General features: G+C 39.8%; 1 protein-coding gene across 1 annotated transcript in view; it reads right to left on the bottom strand.

The window, feature by feature from the left end:
- Window positions 1-23,726, bottom strand: part of LAMA5 (laminin subunit alpha 5) — a 225,391-nt gene that overhangs the window by 127,230 nt on the left and 74,435 nt on the right. Inside the window, exons 5-7 of the mRNA XM_087959198.1 lie at window positions 15,767-15,937; window positions 13,524-13,621; window positions 2,854-2,969 (exon numbers count right to left, since the gene is read on the bottom strand). Coding sequence (XP_087815324.1) covers window positions 2,854-2,969; window positions 13,524-13,621; window positions 15,767-15,937 — 385 coding nt within the window. The remainder of the gene's footprint in view (window positions 1-2,853; window positions 2,970-13,523; window positions 13,622-15,766; window positions 15,938-23,726) is intronic.

Here is a 23,726-nt window from a genome sequence, read left to right as displayed (position 1 = left end):
GGGGTGCTTAGATCTGGCCCGCAGGGCCGGCCTAGAAATATCAAAGGACTGGCCTGCGGTGCCTCTGCCGGCCAAAATGGACCGTGCAAGCCCCACTCCCAACGGTCCGTTTTCGGCCGGCAGAGTGCTTCAGGAGGCTGTGGAGGCCAAAAACGGGCTATTGTTCTGACCCAAACCCTTTTCCAATAAGAAAAACAATAACCAAAGGAAACAGAAAACTTTTAATGAGTCTTACGAATCCCTGGTTAAAAGGCTGCTGCAAACTAATTAACTTTGATAAGCACAAACCTTGCCAAAACTGTGCGAGACTGCCAAGAATCACAGATAAGAAATATTTCACAACAAAAGAGTCTTCAAATACCAACTTAAGATACTGTAATGTCCACGAGGCTGAGTTTCAAAACGTCTTTGCTTCCTGCAAAGAACGTTCGCTTCACAGCTGCCTTTTATCTTCTTGAAGGAGGGGCTATTACCTTGCAGCCTTACTCCCGAGTCACCCATGCTGTTGCAGCTGCAATTTCCTGCGAGCAATCCTGCACGCAGGCGCACTTGGCACAGGCTCCTCGGGAACCTCCTCATCACTGCTGCCAGCCCCCATAATCTCTGAGGGCAGCAATCCACTCCCTAATGGTCCTGGCCCCTCATCTGAGTCCTTGATCTCCTTAGCCGTCCGCACCTGCTGCCAGCTAACCACTGTTAGGGATAACATTGTTTTACCCTAACTGTTTTGGGTAAAGATAATAAAATGATGAATCATGGTTTGTCACATAAAGTGTATGTGACTTTAAGCTAAAGGAATGTAATTAAGGGTGCAGCTGTAAAAGTACTATATAAGCAGCAAGGCACTCTCTGGCTCTTACTGGCTGGCTTATTGAAGACTGCGTTCTTGCTGGATCGGGAGGAGAAGAAGTGTTGGATTACTTTGAAGATATTTCTCAACGGAGAGAAGATAAGTTTTGGACAGATTTATTATATGTGTACTGACACTGGCTATTCGACACGGACTTTGCAATTAGAGTATCCTCGACAAGACTTGACTGATATGATATATGACTACTGGACTGTTTATTATGACTATGCTATAATTCTTAAATGGAATAAACTATATTTTTGATAGCACAAGCGTATCTGTATTTTTACTGCGTGTTAACTAGAAAACTTATCTCACACATTTACCTGTCTTCCTATCTGACTTCGCTGTACATTCTGTTTAGTTTGTTTTCCTTAACACCCGTTGGGGAATCCAGGCTTAACAACCACAACAGCTATGGGGTGGCCACACAAGCCCCCCCCATGCCCGTTTTGGCTGGCAGAGTCCTGCAAGAGGCATCTGTCCTGTCTTCCCATCTCTCCCCCGGTCAGCCCACGGAGAACTACAATTCTGATCCAGCCCTCAAAGAAATCCAGCTTGACAACCCTGTTCTCAAGTAGGACACCCCATACGATTTCAGACAGGTGGCTGTCCAACCTCTTCTTAAAAACCCACAATGCTAACCGTTTGAGATAGGCTGAGCTGACAGAGGAGGTCTAAGACTGGCTTCCATGGGGGGACTAGATCTAGGTCTTCTTATCGGGGTCCAACGTCTTAGCCATTAGAATGCACTGGCTTCCCAGATTAGGCTATTCTGTGGATAACCCATGATTTTATGCTGGGTCTCCCTGCTCCTAATCCAGATCTTTAACCACTGCACCACATTGTGCTCCCCTGCAATCTTGTTTTGGCAGAAATGAATCAAACAGCAGACTTCAGAACTTGTGTAATTAAACTAAGGATACACAACTAGGTTCAATGTCAGTAGAGATTCTCAGTCATCCAGATCATGGTTGTCCCAAAGGTGCTTTTGGGACAACCATGACCTGGATGACTGAGAATCTTTACAGATTTTTAACTACACAAATTTGGGATGATCACCCTTTGAATGGTCTGGGAGTAGGAATGGATTTCCAAAGGAAAAAAAATCAGAGTACAGCAACCAGAAGCACCATTCAGGTGACCCTGAGGACACAGATAAATCTCCAAGTGGCCTCAATGACCCTCTAAAAGGATGCAAATGACCAGCTGTCTACGAGGAATATAAATCCTTCCATTCCCCACCATCCAGTCAGAATTGAAGAAGCTTCTTGGATGAGAAGCGAAACATCTTCCAAGAAAAAAACAAGAAAGTCCAGTTGCCTCCTGAAAAAGCACCTTTGGGACATCTCTGAAGGTTTTTAAGAAGTTGAGAGAGCCAGATCTCATGGGTGGCTTAACTGGTATTCCTGCACATTTCAGACAACTGGGCTGGATAATCTCAAGTAATTTTGGAAACGAAGATCACGTGACTGTAGCAGCACTGAAGTAGTAACAGCAACCTTGGCAGTGCTGAAGTGACCACCTATGAAGTGGTCATAGGTCCTCATTTGTAATTAAATTAAGGAAACACAACTACGCTCAGTGCAATTTCTCTGCACATTCTCCTCCCAGACCCTTCCAAATTAGCTCTTCCGCAACTACATAATCACCCCACTTTTTCTCAGCTGAGATCGTTCATGAATCAATCCAATTTGAAACAAATTCGAACATTTCTTGAATTTGGTTTTTCCTCCGGTTGGAAGGAGGAAAGTTGGGTTTTTCCTCTGGTTGGGAAAGAAGAGATCATGATGTAAAGGGGTGTCCTTCAACTTTGCTCTTGCTTACAAAGCCAATGGCACCTATCTATCCACCCTTTGTGGCTAGCAGAGGCCCTGGAGAACATCATATGTGTTGACTTGTGATCTTGCAATCAACTTGTGTCCTGAAGCTTAAATAAAGGTGAGGTACAGAAACATCAAGGTTGGTGAGAGGTGTCAGTCTCCGTTTATTATATAACTTACGTTCACATTCATTGGCACTGTCGGTAGTGGCTGGTTTCCAAGGCAACTGGTTGAATCCTGGACAACAGCGATCACACGACCCACCGCAGGTATTGTGCTGACAGTCACACTGTAACCTGCAAATAAAAGGGCAGTGAATCCAATGCAAACATCTGTACAGATAGATCATACCAATCTCTTTTACAAGAACCTGAATTTTGGAGTACCAGCTGGCCTATGTTCTCCATGGTCTATCAGGGTCTACAGCAGGGGTCTCCAACCTTGTCAACGTTGTGAGGAATTCTAGGAGCTGAAGTCCACAAGTCTTAACGTTGACAAGGTTGGAGACCCCTGGTCTACAGAATAATAGAATTGGAAGGGACTTTTGAAGTCTCCTAGCCCAACCCCCTGATCAAACAGGAGGCCCTATATACCATTTCAGACAAGTGGCTATCCAGTCTCTTCTTGAAAACCTCCAGTGATAGAGTGCCCACAACTTCTGGTAGCAAGCTGTTCCACATATTAACTGTTCTCGCTTTCGGGGAATTTCTCCTTAGTTCTAAGTTGCTTCTCTCATTGATTAGTTTCCACCCATTGCTTCTTGTCCTGCCTTTCAGGTGCATTGGAGAATAGCTTGACCCCCTCTTCTTTGTGGCAGCCCCTGAGATACTGGAAGACTGCTATCATGTCTCCCCTAGTCCTTCTTTTCATTAAACCAGACATACCCAGTTCCTGCAACCGTTCTTCATATATTTTAGCCTCCAGCTACTACTCTCAAAATGATTGAAACTGTTTCTCCGTGAGTGGAAAATACAGACAGTGGTAAAGGATCTCAGAACGTACTTTTAAAAGCCTTTAAAACTTATCATTGGTTTATCAGAATATAAAACATAAAGAAAATGACAATAATGGGAAACGTGGGGTGGAAAAAGGGAAAAGGAGAAAGTGTGGGGTAGAAGGGGAAAAAGGAAAAAAAAGGAGGTGGATTCTTTTTTTAGCATAGTAGAAAATAATAACATTTCAGTCTCAACTTTTTATTTTCACCCAATAATATGCACAGGTAGTCCTCGACTTAGTTCATTTAGAGATGGTTCAAAGTTACAGCGGCACTGAAAAAATTAACTTATGACCGTTTTTCACACTTACAACCGTTGCAGCCTCTCCATGGTCATGTGCTCAAAATGACTCATAGTTATGACGGTTGCAGTGTTCCGGGGTGATGCGAACAGCCTTTGTGAACTTCTGACATGCAAAGTCAATGGGGAGGCCAGATTCACTTAACAAAAGTGCTACTAGCTTAACAACTGCAATGATTCACTTAACAACTGGGTCCAAAAAGATTGTAAAATGGGGCAAAATTGACTTAACAAACATCTCATTTAACAGCACAAATTTTTGGGCTCTATTGTGGTCGTAAGCCAAGGGTGACCTGTATTATCCATTTCCATAACAACAACCCTGTCTAAATCAGCAAAACCAAAATCAAAAGTTTCCATTTTTCCCCCCTCCATCACAAGCACAAAATCCAGAAGCCGTTTCCAAATGAAGAAAGTCCTTTTTGTATGTGTGTGTGTGTGTGTGTGTACGTGGTCTACCTATATGTACCCTTCTACTTTGGATTTCATCAGCTGGATTTGCAGTTGTTGTTTTTTTAAGTAGGCAATTCTGAAAGTACCTGGCAAGAATTTTGTCTCGTCTGCTGGTTTATCAACAGGTGACCTCATGCTACAAAATTCCATTCCCCAGTACCCACCCAAGGAAAACACTATCTGTCAGCTGCATGGTTAATACAGTCCTGTTCTAGCTTTTATCTCTACAATTACTCATTTCCCCCCTCGGGGCCTGCCTTTCCCTCCTCCCCTGGCACCACACATATACACTGTGCAGGGCTCGCTTGCTCATAATCCAGGACTTAAAAATAGATACATCTTCTGTTTTAAAAAATAACAAACAATGATGTACCAACCGCTGCAGGAATTTCAAGGGAGCTTCTACTTCTGCATGTAACCAGTAGACCAACATTAAACTCATATTCTGCTCCAGGACAGGTCGTGCTCAACTTACAACAGCTCGTTTGGTGACTGTTTGAAGTTACAACGGCATGGAAAAAAGTGACTTGTGACTGTTTTTCGCACTTAGAACTGTTGCAGCATCTCCATGATCAAAATTCTGATACTTGGCAACTGTTTCATATTTATGACGGTTGCAGTGTCCTGGGGTCATGTGATCCCCTTTTGCGATCTTCCAATAAGCCAGGACAAGGGGGAAGCCAGATTCACTTAACAACCGTCTTACTAATTTAACGACTGCAATGATTCACTTAACAACTGTGGCAAGAAACGGGCCAAAACTCACTTAACAAATGTCTTATTTAACAACATAAATGTTGGGCTCAATTGTGGTTGTAAGGCAAGGACTACCTGATTTAACATGGTTTCTGTGCCACCTTGTCAAGAAGAGAAGTTTCCTTTATGAAGCCAGCTGTTATGGCTTAATGCTTTGTATAATCATCCTCTTATAGGTTTAAATAATCAGGCTTAGAATGATACAGGAACAATATGTGGAAGAAATAAAGCTAAATCCTTCTGCAATCATCAGAACATGGATTATGGTATCTTGAGTGGGTGCAAAAAGTTATTTTAATTTATAACTGTAACCGGAAAGTTCACCTCATCCCAGGAAAGGTGCAGAAATGCAACCACACATTGAGGCATCCCCCAAATCTTACACTATATCTTTGAAATAGTTGTGTCTTATATCTGGAATAGCTGTGCTTATACAAAATAAACTAAAATAATGTCTCCTATGCATATAATCTTGAAAGAATGCAATGAATGGATAAATATAAAGGTTGGAATCACATCACTGGTCCTGTTTCAGGTTTCAAAATCAGTTAGGATTTATTGATCGATATTATTTGATAAATTATTTTTCAGTAAACATTGCTAGAGAGAGTTGTCTAAACAGTCCCACTGCAATTCTTTTAATGCATTGGACTAGGATGAGTGTAAAAATTAGATGTGACAGGGGACTTCCGGTTTGAGCTTCTTCAGCGACGGATCGAAACCTCGTCTCTGCAAGGCTTCGATCCGTGCTTGCCGCTGGAGCGCCCCGAGCTGGCTGGTTTCGGGGCTAAGCCATCCCGTACAGGTGGTGAAGAGTGGGGAGACTGCCAGCAGGGTTGAGGAGAGCCGCATCTTTCCTCCCCAGCTGGCCATTACTCCCTTTCCTGAAGGCGGTTGCAGCGGTGGTCAGAAATGGCCACCCCAAAGAAGAACTCGACCGGAAAAGAATGTGCAGGAGGAAGATAAGAAGAGAAAGTTTTGGTTGACCGGGTCAAACAGCAAAAGCAACAAATAAGGTACCCTGGAATTGAAACTGTTAAAAAACAATAACATTGTTCCCTAAGAAGATTTTTAAGCTGCAAAGGAGAGAAAAGGGAAAAGATTTGGTTTTCTCCTTTTCCTATACTGACAGCTAAGAGACTTAAGCAAGAAATTGGGAAAAAATCCACTTTGACATGAATAGGCATTTAATGCTGAAAATAAAAAGTCAAAGGGATAATAAAGATTTCTGGATAATTAAAAGCTTTTGAAAACAGGAGAGAAAAAAGAATCAAAGGGTAGGATCTGGAAGGGAGGAGATTGCCTGGAATTAAAAAAGAACTTACAGCAAAATCTCAACAAGACTTCCAAAAGATACATTCTAACTGAAATATCGCAACAAAAACCCCAGGAAAAGAAAGTCGAAAAAGAAATAAGAAAATATAACTCAGGACTATCTGGATTACTTGATGATTTCTGGATTCTTGGTTATTGTTTTGAATGACTAAAATCAATCGGGTGGTTGTTTAAAACTGTTTAAAATGGCTCCACTTTTAGAAGAACTGAAAATGGAACTTAAAAAGTACAAAGAAGGGTGAGGTTCTTTTGGCTTCGTATTTCAGTTTTTAGAAATGGAGATTTGGAATTATGAGAAACAACAAGAAATGCCTGCAGAACAAGAAGATTGCAACAAAGAAGAAGCCATCTTTAATGAACAAGTAATCTTAGATGGGGGGAAAAAAGGAAAGGGGGGAAAGAGAATGGAAAGTTTAAGATTGGGAAAAACAACTCCAAAAATAAATAGAGTGAAAAATAAGTATAAAATCAGAAAGCAACAGAAGAGGGAAATGTAGAAGAGAGAATTAGAACTAGAGAGACAAGGGGGTAAAAAGGAGAGGGAGAAGATGAGAGGGAAGAAAGAAAGGAAAAGAAGTTATAAAGGACAGAAGCAAAATATAGAGAAACAGGGCCTATTTAGAGATAATGGGTGAAAACTTAATGGAAAAAGGGATTCTGCAAAGGCACATAAGATAGTATGGTTATGTTAGAAGCAGAAATAATTTTAGAAAATATGAAACAATGTATGATTAAAATGTCTGCATTTATCAAATAGCTATCATAATTCAGTGGAATGCTTGTCAATAAATAAATGTAACAAAAGGTATATTTAATGATTTATAAAACATATGTGAAGAGAAATAAGGGAAAAATTAATTATGGAGATTATATGTGTTTTTAAGGAAGTATGATATTTAATTGAAAAGAAGTGTTAAAGATGTTAAGATTTTAATGATTATTAATGATAGAACTGAACTGGAATGGAATGAGGGTTTATAATTACATATATTTACAATCTTTCTTTTTTTAAAAAGAATATAGTGTGTATTATAAGAATGTACCAAGCAGAATTCGATTGGAAGTTATGTATTATGTGTTATATTGAAGGTCATAAACTTAAGGTATATATTGAAGCTTAGATAAGAGTTGAATGGATATAATTAAAAGATATAAAGGTGTCATACTCCAATTAGTAACTACTGGAGAAAATTTGTTTAATGAGAAAAGATAATATGAAATTGAAACAGAACAGACAAAAGTATAAATATAATGATTTGAATTGAGATGAGATAATCAAAATAAAATTGAGAAAATTAAAAGGGGGGAAAAACTATATAGAAAATGTAAAATAGTATAAGATATGGAATAGAATACAAAAAGGAGCATGAAATTGTGTTTTGTGTCTGTATAAAGAAGTTCAACCCGGGACCATGCTATTTTCAAAAAAGATGTTTTACTTGTATTTTGTGTGTGAAAACCCAAATAAAACTTTATTTTTAAAAAATTAGATGTGACAGGCAATGTCCTTTTAATACACTCAGTGAGTCCATCTATAGTTAACTGATTCTGAAATGTCACCAATGCCCTGCTCCAATATTCCTGTATCATATAATCTGGGCTGACCTTTTGTATTGGTGGCAAATAAAACTACATGAATAAATGCAAAAGAAGATTTTTAAGGAAAGATTCTACAATCACTTATCTGAAATGGTAGAAGCCTGAGCAGAGGGTTGGACTAGAAGACCCCCAAGTTCCCTTCCATGTCTGCAGTCATTTTGTTCTGTTAAAATTAACACCACTTTATAATGTGTAAGACTACATTTGGAATATTGCATCTAGTTTTGCTCCCCACGATATAAAAATGGTGTTGAGATTCTCGAAAGAGTGCAGAGAAGAGCTGCTAAGATGACTAAAGATCTGGAGACAAAAAAACACATGAAGAACGGTTGCAGGATTTGGGTTTGGCTAGTCTAGAGAAAAGAGGGACTGGTGTGACATTATAGCAGTATTCCAGTATTTGAGCAGCTGAAGGCAGGACAAGAAGCAACAGATGGAAACTAATCAAGGGGAGAAGCAACCTGGAATTGAGGAGAACTTCCTAACAGTGAGGACAATTAACCAGTGGAACAGGATTGCCTTCAGATGTTGTAGGTGCTTCATCACTGGAGGATTTTAAGAAGAGATTGGGCTGCCGTTTGTCAGAAATGATGTAGGGTTTCCTGCCTGAGCAGGGCTTGAACTAGAAAACGTCCAAGACCCCTTCCAACTCTGTTATTCTGTTAAGAAGTGACAATCAATGCATGACAGAAAATAAAAGACCGCAAAGGTCATCAAGCTATCTATGTGCTCATGGTTATTTTCTCCCAAACGCCAGGACCCTTTTATTTTATTGCTGCAGTTGATGAGTATGTCACGAAGGTATGTTCTTACTTATGTCTTCACCAGAGGAATATCCGGTGTCTATCTCAAGGAAGGAGGAAGATGTGATAGTCCTTGGGAAAAACTTGGGAGATTGGGCAAAGGGACCCTTGCTAAGGGAAAGATCAGATAAGAGGCAGCAGAGCCCACAGCTAGACAGTGGGTGGGGCAAGAGGCTCAAAAGAGACCCTCCCTAGTTTCCCAGGCTGTAAAGGAGAGAGGGGGGGGGTTGTACTTTCAGATTTGCAAGACTGATATCAGCCTCATGGGATAAACCAGATAGGAATCACAATCAGATGAACTAATTCCACTTTAGGGTAAAGCTACAATGACCGAATCTTACATATATCAAAACCTAATTGGTTTGAGGGAGGGAGGATGGAAGGAAGGGCATGGGAAGGACCAAGGAAAGAAGCAAAAAATGGGAGGGAGGGAGGAAGGAAGGAAAGAAGGAAGGAAATGGGAGGGGGGAGGGAAGGGCATGGGAAAGAGGAAGGAAGGAAGGAAGGAAGGGGAGAGGGAGGAAGGAAGGAAGGAAGGAAGGAAGGAGGAGGGAGGGAGGGAGGGAGGGAGGGAGGGAGGGAGGGAGGGGAGGGAGGGAGGGAGGAGGAGGGAGGGAAGGAAGGAAAGAAGGAAGGAAAGAAGGAAGGAAATGGGAGGGAGGGAGGGAAGGGCATGGGAAAGAGGAAGGAAGGAGGGAAGGAAGGAAGGAAGGAAGGAAAGAAGGAAGGAAATGGGAGGGAGGGAAGGAAGGGCATGGGAAAGAGGAAGGATGGAAGGAAGGAAGGAAGGAAGGAAGGAAGGAAGGAAGGAAGGAAGGAAGGAAGGAAGGGCATGGGAAAGAGGAAGGAAGGAAGGAAGGAAGGAAGGAAGGAAGGAAGGAAGGAAGGAAGGAAGGAAGGAAGGAATTTTTCCCATTTACACATCTAATTATTGGACAGGTTAAAAAAATGGGAAGGAATAGCTTGAATTACTCCTCAGAATGAAAGACTACTTTTGAAAGGATTAATCTCCTTTCAGAGAAGCATCACCAAGTATTCTGCATCTTCAATCTATGGTCCACCTTCAGAAAGAAGGCGAATTCGGCCACACTGCAAAATCCACTGAAATGTTGCCAGCTCATATATCATGAGAAGGATCTGCAAAAACAGGCTGTTCCTAGGATATCACAGAGAAAAGCAGATTGTTGAAGAGAGCTGGGCCCCTTGAAGCAAGAGTTCTGCAGCACCGCTTCGGAGTCTAACAATGGCTATAACACAACCCCGGATTTCTTGACAAAAATGACCGATGAGGCTTTAAAGACAAAGGAAATGGACATAAGAAAAATGCATTTCCTTCCAAGAAAACGAACTGCCCTGCTAGGCTAAGATATAACATTCTTTCCCACCAAATGCAAACTAAATGTTTCTGAATCACCCAGAGAGGATGCAGAAGCCACAAGGACAACTGTCCACCATAAGAGAACGTAACAAAAAGCACTGAAGTTTTCCTGAACCAGGGCAGACTGCCCGCCCGCTGCAAAATTCAGCTTTCAAGGACAGCTCTTGAAATTCAGAATGCATTTTTTGGGGGGAACAACTTCCGGTAATGAAGCTTCATTTGCTGTTCGGTGACTAGCTGTAGAAAACCTTTTCTTAGAAAAGGTGCAGCATCAAAACGCACCTTTAAAACGAACAAAAGCAAACGACGTTGTGCAGGTAATCCTCAACTTACAACCGTACAGGTAGACCTCGACTTACAACCACAACTGAGCCCAACATTTGTGTTGCTAAGTAAAACATTTGTCCAGAGAGTTTTGCCCTGTTTTATAACTTTTCTTGCCACTGTTGCTAAGGGAATCGTTGCAATTGTTAAGTCAGTAACGTGGTTGTTAAGTGAATCTGATTTCCCCATTGACTTTGCTTGTCAGGAAATCCCAAAATGGGAGGACAAAGCGAAGGTCATAAATATGAGTCAGTTGCCAAGCATCTGAATTGTCATTACGTAACCACGGGAACACTGCAACGGTGTGAAAAACGGTCATAAGGTCACTTTTTTTCAGTGCCGTTGTAACTAAATGAACTGTTGTAAGTTAAGGATTATCTTCCAATAAATACAAACACTCCCAACGTAATCATCATCAATCTTCAAAGGTTCTTCCTTTTAAATCCAAAATTAAATTCCTTTATCCTGTGCCCTATTCATCAGTCTAGAAATTTGGAAACAAATGCTCCATGTATTTCATTGGGAGAAGTAGTCAACTTCCAGCTTGTCTGCAGCACACCATCCATTGCACAATACCGCTTAGGTCAAGCTACGTGGAGAATGAGCAATCTGCCAACGTCCTTCTGAGAGTTTACATTTTTCACTGGTGAATATATATATATATATACACACTCTGCAAGACTAAACAGACACATACAGTACATCTTGAATATTCTGTTGCCTTCTCCATGCAAGACTTGTGACTCAAGAACCTCCAGTAAAATACCAGTAGCTATTACCAAATACAAGATTTTGAAAACCTAGAGATGAATGCAAGATCTTTCATTTGTAGAATGTCGATGGAGATTCTCAACCATCCAGGTCATGGTTGCCCCAAAGGTGCTTTTTTCAACAGGCAACTGGACTTTCTTTGTTTTTCTCTGAAGACGTTTTGCTTCTCATCCAAGAAGCTTCTTGAGCTCCAACTGGATGGTGGGGAATGGAAGAATCCAGTCTTGGATCCAGTCAGACCTGAAGAAGCTTCTTGGATGAGAAGCGAAACGTCTTCAAAGAAAAACCAGAAAGTCCAGTTGCCTCTTGAAAAAGCACCTTCGGGATTAATATTCTTCATTTTAACTTTCATTAACAAGTCTTGGTTGGGGTCCAAAGCACTGTCTTCTTCATATCACAAACTATTCATGTTTCAATCTCCAATATCGAGTCCAGATGTTATCCTTTCCAATCCTTTCATTCTTCGAATGTATTTAATATATAACTTAAACAGATATGAGATCACGACCGTATTCATCCTTACTTTATTTACGTACCCTGTCTATTCTCTAGGCATAGTTCTTAACAGTAGTTATTGGCTCACCGTAAGGTATCCACAGAAGAATAATTGAGCGTTGTGCTACACCCATTAGTCATAATAAGAACCAGATTCAGGCATGATTTAATATGCCAAAGGCCTTGATGTACCCAAGAAGCAAAATTAAACCTTCTCCTCCTGTTCTCTTGCTCTCTAAATCATCCATTTTATGTTAGCTATCATTTTGCTCAGCCCTTTTTGAAACCAGTCTGTTTCATGGGCATTTTTCTCTCCATATATGGCTCCACTCCTAATTGTAAAATCTTAAGTACAGGTAGTCCTTGACTTAACAACCACAAACAAGCCCAAAATTTACGTTGCTAAGTGGGACATTTGTTAAGTGACATTTGCCTTATTTTATGTCCTTTCTTGCCACAGTTGTTAAGTGAATCGTTTTAATTATTAAGTTAGTAACACAGCTGTAAAATGGACCTGCCTTCCCCATTGATTTTTCTCATCAGAAGCTCTCAAAAAGTAATCACATGAACCCGGGACACTGCAACTGTCATAATATGAGTCAGTTGCCAAGCATCCAAATTTTGATCATGTGACCATGGGGCTGCTGTAATAGTTGTGTGAAAAATGGTCATGTCCCTTTTTTCAGCTCGGCTGTAACTTTGAACCAAACACTAAATTAATTGTTATAAATCGAGGGCTACCTGTAAGATGCTGCTTGTGTGAGAAATTATTGCATCGATGTAATTCAGTAATCTAAGCCCCTTCTTGCATTATGTAGTTCACCACAGTATTCAGTCTCTCATCTATATTTGGGTCTGTATTAAAGGAATACACTTCTGCAGTCATCTGGACAGCATGACTATACGCCAAAGTGCATAGAAGCTGTTACCTTCCCACCAAAGTGGTACCTATTTATCTACTCGCATTTGCGTGCTTTCGAACTGCTAGGTGAACAGGACCTGGAACAAGTAATAGGACCTTACCCCATTGAATTGTTCTAATATATCTAATATATAACCAGTACCTGGAAGTGAAACAGCATTCCTACCTTCTAGGTCAGTGAATTAAGAGAATTAAGGGAGTGAGAATAGTTGCTGTGTACTTCATCACGTTATTAATTTAATGGATTGAGATTCTTGCCTTTGATCATCTTAAAATGTTGCTGAAATCGGTCTATTCGTATATCACAGTACGTCATATTTCTGTATTCATTTGTGCTTTCAGAGACACCTTTCAATCTGTCAAGTATCTTCGCCAAAGCTGGGGTCTCTTCCGGGGGCTGGCTTTTATCTTAGTACAGACTCATGACGTCATAGGAAGGAGTCAACCCCATCCTGGGCTCTCTCGCAGCATAGATAGAAAGGGCGTTCAGGGTAACTTCTACCAACGCCCATTCTCTTTTACTGAATGATCCATTTATTTATTGTACACTTTTACACAGTTTCTAATTTCTGTTTTAATATAAATTGTAAATTTATAAATGTAAATTTACGTTGACAATTACGTTGATGCTTAGGTCCCTTTGCATTCCTTTCAAAAATGGGTTAGATACTTTAAATACCGATCTACTTAATTAAGGTGCTTTTTCAAAGAAGACTTACCTGTAAGGATCTTTAGGGTCCTTGGCATCACACACGTCAGCATGACCATGGCAGACACAGCGTCCTCCAATGCTGATATCTTTAATGCTGTAGTAATACTAGAAAATCAGAGGTTCCTTCGTCAGTTTGCAAAAAAATGCTCCAGCATTCTCACTAGTGTTAGAAAATCATGAGGCATAAATATTCACTCAAGGGCAAAATTAGTCTTGGTTGGCCAACGAAATAAGGATTTTACAAGTAAAGAAGAGCAACATTGATTGTGCTTGGTAATCTCCCAACCTGATGATTTAGGTCCATGATGGCGAACCTATGGCACATGTGCCGGAAGTGACACACAAAGCCATCTTTGCGGGCACGTGAGCTGTCACCCCAGCTCAGTTCCACTGCGCATGTGCGCGTGCCTCCCACCAGCCAGCTGGTTTTCGGGTATCTGCCGTGCATGCGTGGGGGTGGGGCGCAAGTGGGAGATGCATGTGCAGGGGGGCAGGGAGAGCGCAGGGGGGTCCCATGTATGCACAGGGGGTGAGGGAGCGTGGGAGCATGGGGGGGTCCCACGCGCATGCACGGGGGGGACATGGGGGGGGTCACACGTGCATTGCATTATGGGTGCAGGCACTTTTGGCATGCGACAACAAAAAGGTTAGCCATCACTGATTTAGGTGGTGGGTTAAGGCTGCAAGATTATAATGGCCTGGTAGCCATGTCACCATTACGACAAAATAACTTTAGGACGACATCATGGATCTGCCAAGAGCTTTACGCCAAAAAAGGTAAAAAGAAACAGAAGTGACTGAGGACTCAAAACTATTACAGGTAGACCTTGACTTATGACCACAGTCGGGCCTGGAACATCCATTAAATGGCTCACGCCCAATTTACAGCCTTCTTTGCTGAGGTCATTATCTGAATCACCACAATTATTAAGCGAATTGTGTCGTTTTTAAGCAAATCCGCTTTCCCTCATTAACTTTGCTGAGTGGGAGAGTTGCACATGGCAATCCTGTGAACCTCAGGCATTGCAACCGTCGTAAATATCTGCCGGTTGACAAGCACCTGAATTTTGATCATGCGATTGCAGGGGGCAGCGATGGTTGCCACGTGCAAGGAGTGGTCATCGGTTCCCTTTTTTTTTTTTCAGAACTGTCATAACTTTGAACAGTCATTAAACAAATGGTCATAAGTCAAGGCTACAGGCACTGTATGTACAAATGTCAGGAAAGCAGTTATGAAGACTCAACTTATAACCCTACAGATAGCTTTCTCCCAGGACCTCTGGCCAATGAAGCATGGGAAATATCTACTCGAGAAAGAGGAATGATGCCTACAGATGCCTATAGACAGACTTACTCAGGATCTATCTTTTCAGCATCAGATAAAGAACTTCTCATTTTGTCACTATTTTGTTTTCTGTGGTTTTTACTGTTTACATTCTGTTTACATCTAAAGATGATTCTATGCTGAATCTATCCTGCTTTTTAAAATTAACTGTACTGATTTCACTATCCAGAGAAGGTGTTGGATATATCTAAAAGGACACTATTATGTATATTATATTACATATATATATATTGTCAACATGTTGTAAAATAAGATTAATTAATCAGACAAGATTTCCACAGTAAAAGCAAAAAAGAATCGTATTGTTAGGTTATGGATATATGAACACACACACACACACACAAACATGTTAACAATTTGTTACTTGCTTGGCTTGATTAGAAACCGATAAAGGCACTGAAATATTAAGGCCTTCTTTCTTTTCTTTACTGATTGCATTTTTATCCTGCCTTTATTACTTTATCAATAACTCAAAGGCAGTGAACAAACATAAAACACCTTCCTCCTTCTATATTCCTCACAACAACAACCCTGTGATGAAAGTTGAAAGAGAGTGACTGGCCCAAAGTCACCCAGTAGACTTTCATGCTTGAGGCAGGACTAGAACTCAGTCTCCTGGGCAATTATCCAGCCAGCTTTCATAATTAAGGTGAGACTAGAACTTACAGTCTCCTGCTGACTGGCCCCAAATTACCAGCCAACTTTCATGCCTAAAGAGGCACCAGAATTCACCATCTCCTGGTTTCTAGACCAGAACCTTAACCACCACAACAAACTGGCTTGTGATGATTTTCCAAAACAGCTGGTTTATAATTAACATTAATTTCACATCCATCTCCAGAAACAACTGGACTAGTAGCAGTGACTAGGTTGACAATTCAAAGGAAACTGTAGAAGCATCTCACCCTTCTGGTCACAGTGGGATCCCTCAAGGCCTTCCCCATCAGGTGTCCGAGCAAAGTGTTGGTTCTCAAGAAGCGTAAACGGATATTCGTTGCTTTGGTGAAATTCCTCAGAAGAGGAGAATACGAGAAATTCATGGCTCCCGGACGTCCATTCACCAAGGAAACCACAATCTGCAGAAGGATTCCCCCCATCCCAAAGAGAAATTTTAAAATGCAACTTTTCCAGAAATTGGAGAGCAACTTTTTTTCCTAGGATTTCTTTTTAATGTAAAAAAAACAAAAAAAAACCCTAAACTTTTATGACCTATATAGCATTTTATCACTACTTACAAAAATATATTCGCTTTTTTATTATACGGACTTGGTTTACTCATAAAAATACATTGTGTAACATGCTCCAGAAAAATACAGTTCATAAAATGAAGTACTTTGTTCAGGCAATCTCTCCCTAACGGTGGTGGGATGCAAATATTTTTACTCTGTGGGCGTGGCTAGGTGGGCGTGGCTAGGTGTGACTGGGTGAGCGTGACTGTTTTTGCAGCGCGTGCACACACACTCCGCGCTCAGTTTTTTTGGGCCTCCTGGAAGCCTCCTGGGCAAAGCAGTAAGACAGTGAGGGGGAAGCCAGCACAGTTGATCATCAGAACAGCCGATTGTCGGGAGGAAAAACAACTAATACCGGCTCAGCCGAACTGATAGCTGTTTTTTTTTTACTACCGGTTCAGCCGAACGGTAACATTTTTTATTACTAATTCACCCAAACCGGGCCAAGCCGGTAGAATTCCACCACTGCTCCATAAACTCTCAGAGTTGGCAATAACTCTCTCTCCAGTAACTCTCATGTTCAGTAGTTCATGGCAGAAACTAGAAGAAATAGCATTACTAGATATCTACACTTTATTATAAAAAGGATCACAGATGCATAGAAGATCAGACTATAGGTAATCCTCAACTTATGACCACAATTGAGCCCAAAATTTCCATCACGAAGCAAGACAGCTGTTAAGCGAGTTCTTTCCCGTTTTAGGACCGCTTTTGCCACAGTTGTTAAGTGAAATCACTGCAGTTGCTAAACTAGCAGCATGGCTGTTAAGTGAATCTGGCTTCCCCATTGGCTTTGAAGGTCACAAAGAAGGTCACAAAAGGGGATCACCTGACCCCAGAACAATGCAACTGTTGCAAAAGCATTCCACTTTTGACTATGGGGATGGTGCAACAGTTTTAAGTGTAAACGGTCCTTGAAAAATTATAAAGTTGTAATTTTGAACGGTTGCTAAACAAATAGTTGAAAGTTCAGCACTATCTGTATTATGGATTACAAGACTCAAGAACTGGATGAATGGACGGACAGATAGTCAGATGACCCTCAGTTTAAGTTTTCACCCTCAGTTTAAGTTCTATGCATTTTCTCCTACTTTCTGAAGAAACTTTTAACTCTTCTTTTCCTACTTTGAATATTATCTCTCTCTCTCTCTTATCTATCTCTCTGTCTTTCTCTATCTCTCTCTCTCATCTGTCAGTCATCACACTTGGCCAATAAAGTATTCTACATTCTACTTTCTTACCTCCTTCTCTTACTTCTGCTGTTGTCCCCTTCCCATTGGATCCTCAAGGAATCAGATCTATCTTCCTTCCTCCACCCTTCCTTGCAGGCAACTGGCTGGCACCGTCTCCTTCCTTGTCTTTTAATCTCTCTGTCACTCAATGTCACCTTCCCATCCACACAAACACCCTCACCCTACTACCAACTCAAGATATCACAAAGAGGAACAGGAACATTTTTCCTTTCTTGTTTGGCAGAAACGTCTCTGCTTTCTGACATTTCTACTCACCATCATCCACTGTACCAAAAGAATTTAAAAGTATCTGTTCGGCACAGACACGGGAAGTAAAGGGGAAAAAGAAAGGGCAAGGGGTTGAAAATGCATATTTTGCTGCCAATAAAAATTGACTACTCTGTTTTCTTTCCTGAATGTGAAATATCGCCAAATTTTTTTTTCTCTGACTAATATTTTGCTCTTCTTATCCTATCCTATCCTTGGATTTAGGAATAATACGAAGTGAAAGGAAGCTTCTCATCTATTAAGATTCTCATCTATTAAGATATACTTCCCGACTTTATATATTTATTTTATTGATTTATATCAAAACCCCATCTCACATATCTGATTCTGCGCGGCTTACAATAAAAATAGATAAAAACTAAATAAAACACATAAAATACATATGTTTAAAAAAAAGACACACAGTAACTAAATTGTAAATCAACCGTTTACATAGCCAGAATTTTGGCACAAAATCAAGTTTTCTGTGCTTGTTAGGGTTTGGAGATTAACCCCTAGAAGAGTATTGCAGCAGTAGTCAAGCCAGGCAGCCAAAAGGAGAGCGGAAGGGCCCCAGAGTATACACACACTGAACACAAACACTGTTTGTAGTTTAAATAGTTTTTAATCCAGTTAGAGTTTAAGCATTGTCATTCAGTCCATTAAGTCATTCACAGTATTTCCATCCAGTAAGACTCACTAGTATAGTCCAAGTTAAGAGTCCTTGCAATATCTTTATCAGCCGATAAAGATATCTTTCCTCCTCCGGTTTCACTCTCCAGAGAAACAAACGCTGGATATTCAGTAGACTTACGCAGTAAATCAGCAAACAGTAACAGTTCAGTCACAGGCACTCACAGTCAGTAATCACAGTTAGTCGCAGCAGCACACAGTTACAGCCAGACACAGACAGTAATCTCTCCAGCTTCTAATGCTTCCTTATATTGTAACTTCTAACCGCACCCTTAATCGGCTAATTGCCTGCTGCATTGTGCTTAAAGTGATAAGCACTTAAACCATGATATCTAAGTTTTATATATTTATTCACCCAAACCATATTTGGTATCAATGTTATACCTAACATACTCCCCTTTTGGGTGAAATAAATATATAATACCTTACAATCTAATCCCATATTTTTCACAACACTCCTGGTGCTTACTGGCACCTTGGGCTTTAGTAAAATTATCAGCTAAATTGTCCTCCGACATACAGTACTCTAGCTGAATCATCTTACTTCTTACAGATTGTCTCACGTTTAGGTATCTTAGATCTGTATGCTTGCTCCTTGTTTTTACTCCAATATTTGTGGCCATTTGAATTGCTGCCTGATTATCTTCATGTATAATTATAGGATAATCTACTGTTATACCTATATCAATTAACATTTGTTTATACATTATTAATTCTGTACATAACAATGATAAACAGGAGAATTCTGCCTCCATAGTAGACAAACTTATATGCTGTTGTCTTATTGACTTCCAGCCTATTAATGTTTTACCCAGCATTATGGCTGTTCCTGAAGTCGACTTTCTAGTGTCTCTTTCTGATGCAAAGCTAGCATCTGCATAAGCACTCAGAATTAAATCACCCTTTGGTTCTAAATACAATGAATAATTCATTGTCTTTTTAAGATATCTTAATATCCTCTTAGCTGCATTCCAGTGTCTTTCACAAGTGCAGAATTGAATCTAGCCAACTGATTCACGCAGTACGAAATATCTGGTCTAGACCAATTACTAATATAACTCAAACTACCAATTAAAGATTGATAAATCACCTTATCAAACTCCGGGCTTTGTTCATCAGTGTTGCTAAACTCCTGACTCATTGGAGTCTTAGCTGGCTTACAAAGCTCCATCTTGTAATCTTTTAGCAATTTGCTTATCTTATCTTCCTGAGATATCTTAAAACCTTTCCGTGTTTTCTTTATATTCAAACCGAGATACTTCTTTATCTCCCCTAATTGCTTGATCTTTATTCTCTTTCCTAATGATGCTATTATTTTATTTGCTTCATCATTAGTTTCAGTTATCAATGCAATGTCATCTGTGAATAGTAATAATAATGATACTTTCCCATTTGTCTCCCTCTTAAACAGACATGGATCGGCTAAACCAGCTTTAAATCCTATATTGTCTAGTTCCTTTACAATATACTGGTTCCATTCATAGCCTGATTGTTTAAGACCATAGAGACTTTTCTTTAACAACCAACAATCATTATTATCCTTATTTTCACTTTTAATACCAACAGGTTTTTTCATATAAATAATATGTTTTAATGGGGCGTGCAAGTAAGCAGTTTCCACATCTAGATGGTTAACTATATAGTTTTTACTAGCTGCCCACACTAAAGCTGCCCTCAAGGTTGCTGCCTTAAGACTAGGTGCAAACACCTCATCATAGTCATTAGCATTCTGCCTAAAACCTTGGGCTACTAACCTTGCCTTATGGATTAAATTACCATCTTTATCTGTTTTTACCTTAAATATCCATTTGCAGCCAATGGATTTCTTTCCTACAGGTAATTTGGCATTCTCATACACCTTCATATCACTTAATGAATTCAGTTCCTTATTCATTGCTGCATACCATCTTTCTTTTTCCTTATTAGGATACTTTTTAATTTCTTCAACAGAATTAGGAACTTGATTAATCTGGCACACTGTGTTAGCCTGGTACCTATCAGGCGGTCTAGATACACGTGTAGTTCTTCTGGGAATTACAGGGCTTACAGGAGGACTTTGTTGAACTACTACCTGTTCATCTTCCTCATCCTGTTCAGCTATTGAATCTGTTTCTTCCTTTATGGGCACTATTTCATCCTGTATTTGTCTCTTTACTTTATTTTTAAAGTTACAGGGATAACTAATGGGATTTCTATAGGATTCAATAATTACATCTTTATTGGCATCCTGTTCTAATTTCTCCCATCCTTCATGTTCTAGAAATTGGGCACTAGCACTACATAACACTTTAGATGTGCCTTTCTCCCAAAATCTATATGCCCTATGGTTTGCCTGATAACCAACGAAGAAAAATCTTTTAGCTCTATGTTGCCCTTTTTTTCTGAGTTGTGCAGGAATATGCACCCATGCTGGTGCACCAAATGTGTGCAGGTAACTTAGATCAGGTTTCCTGCCATGCCACCTGGTAAATGGTATTTCACCTGTTGTTGTATTAACAACGTTGTTCAATATGTTATTAGAACACATTGTAGCCTCCCCACAAAGAATCAGGTAACCCAGAATCATTTAACATTGTTCTAACCATTGCCTGTAGTGTTTGGCCTCTTCTTTCAATAAAAGCGTTATGTTCTGGCCTGTATGGAGCAGACTTCTTATGCTCTATTCCAGCTACTTTAAGTCTGTTCTGGAATTTATTATTAATAAATTCCGTACCATTATCTGTCACCAGGGTTATCAGTTGCCGTTTAGACTTTCTTTCAGCAAACCTAAGCCAATTGAAAAATGTTGATATGTTTCAGTTTTGCTTTTCATTAAATAGCAAAACCCATATCTAGAATAATGGTCCATAATGCTCAGTATATATCTAGCACCCCCATACTGGGTTTCTTTTGGACCTATTATGTCTGCAAATACCACTTCTAAAGGTTCTTTTGTTTTGAAACCATTTAGCCTATTTGCAGGCAATACTTTGCTCTTATCTTCACAGCAAACATTACAACGCAAATATTTATCACAAGGTTTTAACCTTATTCCTTCAGATAACTCAACTGTACGTTTTAGCATTTTAAAATTTACATGCCCCAAACGCCTATGCAATAAATGGATACATTCATCATGAGGCTTTATATTATTAAATACAGTTTGAGCCTCCCCTTTCTTACTATTATCTAAGACATATAATGTTCCATTTAAAGCTGCAGTTACCCTTTTGTTATCTTTTTCAATTATGCAATTATTATCTTTAAAAGTAATTACATAACCTAATTTATCTAATACCCTTACTGAAAGCAAATTAAACTTTAGTTGCGGTACATACAACATTTTTATATCCTGGTTTATGTACGGACAACGTGCAAAACCTTGACCTTTCGCTTTCAGGTTCCAGCCGTTAGCAAGAGATATATGTTGAGAACTTGTAGACATTTTTATAAATTTTGTCTTATCTCTTGTGATGCAGTGGGATGCGCCACTGTCAACCACCCATAAATTATTCTTCACATCAGAGTTGCTAAACATGGCTAGTTCAAATGCTTTTTTGGCTTTTTTACATTCTGGCTTTTTCTCTTTTGCAGAACTTTGCCAAATGTCCTCTGCCTCCACAATTAAAACACTTTTAATTGTGTATGCCGTCGAAGATAAATTCTCTTCTTCCAGGTGCTTTACTTTGCTTTGCTGGTTTCTTTCAAGCTTTGAAGATAATTTCTCTTCTTTCTTATCTTCTCTCAGCTCGTCACGCTCACGCCTTCTTCTGGCTTCTTCTAGTAGCCTGCCTGTAATCTCGGTTAATGAGAGGCTTTCCTTTGGCAATACCTCTAACGAAGTCACATAGTCATCATAGCTTTGATCTAATGAAGATAATATTATGTAGACTTGTTGCAGTTCATTAAATATAAGCTCTTTTCTTGCAATTCTTGAAAAATGCTCTTCATACAGTTTAAATGAACTAACATATCTCCATTCCTCTGAAGATGCGTTCGAAAAGCTTCCGTGTAAGATTTATATGTGCTCCTACACTGTCCCGAACATAAATCTTCCTGAGGTTCTCCCAGCAGTTGCAGCATTTTCTTCTCCACGAATATGGACAAGCTGCTGATCACAGAGAGTCAGTCCTATGATGCATAAAGCCTGCTCATTCTTCAGTTTAAAGTCTTGTAACTTTTCTTTATCATCATCATTAGCAGGATCCCAGCTACTCACATCTGGTGGGTTTGCTATAATGTCCCACAAACCTTCTCTGCGTAGAAGTAAACTACATTTCATTGACCATGAAACATAGTTTGTTCCATCCAGCCTGGATATCATGGACAGTTGTGACAAATTTACTTGTGCCATTACTCTTCAGATATTTTGACTATTTTAAACTAATTAAAACAGTTTGTTTTTACAGTAATGTGCAACTCACACCAACTCTCTCTGCTATATCCTGGTTAGTTAGACTATGCTGCTGGGCCCATAACCAATGTTAGGGTTTGGAGATTAACCCCTAGAAGAGTATTGCAGCAGTAGTCAAGCCAGGCAGCCAAAAGGAGAGCGGAAGGGCCCCAGAGTATACACACACTGAACACAAACACTGTTTGTAGTTTAAATAGTTTTTAATCCAGTTAGAGTTTAAGCATTGTCATTCAGTCCATTAAGTCATTCACAGTATTTCCATCCAGTAAGACTCACTAGTATAGTCCAAGTTAAAGTCCTGCAATATCTTTATCAGCCGATAAAGATATCTTTTCCTCCTCCGGTTTCACTCTCCAGAGAAACAAACGCTGGATATTCAGTAGACTTACGCAGTAAATCAGCAAACAGTAACAGTTCAGTCACAGGCACTCACAGTCAGTAATCACAGTTAGTCGCAGCAGCACACAGTTACAGCCAGACACAGACAGTAATCTCTCCAGCTTCTAATGCTTCCTTATATTGTAACTTCTAACCGCACCCTTAATCGGCTAATTGCCTGCTGCATTGTGCTTAAAGTGATAAGCACTTAAACCATGATATCTAAGTTTTATATATTTATTCACCCAAACCATATTTGGTATCAATGTTATACCTAACAGTGCTAGAGGAAGACCAGCAAGGTTGGGGTCAATCTGAATTCTGGAAGAATTATATGATAGAAAAGGCAGCAATATAAATTCAGTGAATGAATGAATGAATGAATGAATGAATGAATGAGTGCAAGTAGATAAATAGGTACCAATTTAGTGGGAAAGTAACAGCATTCTGTGCACCTCCACATATAATCATGGTGGCTACATGACCAGGGAAGTATCTTCAGACAACGTTGGAAGTAACTGGGCAGGGGAAACCTTATCTTTACTTTTTTTATCAGCATTAAGCATTAAGCATTAAGCATTATTTATAATATATATTATCAATTATTTTATAATCCAAACTTTCAGTTAAGATGGGGAGGAGAATTAGAAATAAATCCTTGGAAAAAAAATAA

The sequence above is a fragment of the Notechis scutatus genome, chromosome 3 (assembly GCF_049901735.1).
Source record: "Notechis scutatus isolate UNSWTSFEM ecotype Mainland chromosome 3, rNotScu1.2, whole genome shotgun sequence".
NCBI classification, from domain to species: Eukaryota; Metazoa; Chordata; class Lepidosauria; order Squamata; family Elapidae; genus Notechis; species Notechis scutatus.
This window is presented reverse-complemented; position numbering and strand designations above follow the sequence as displayed.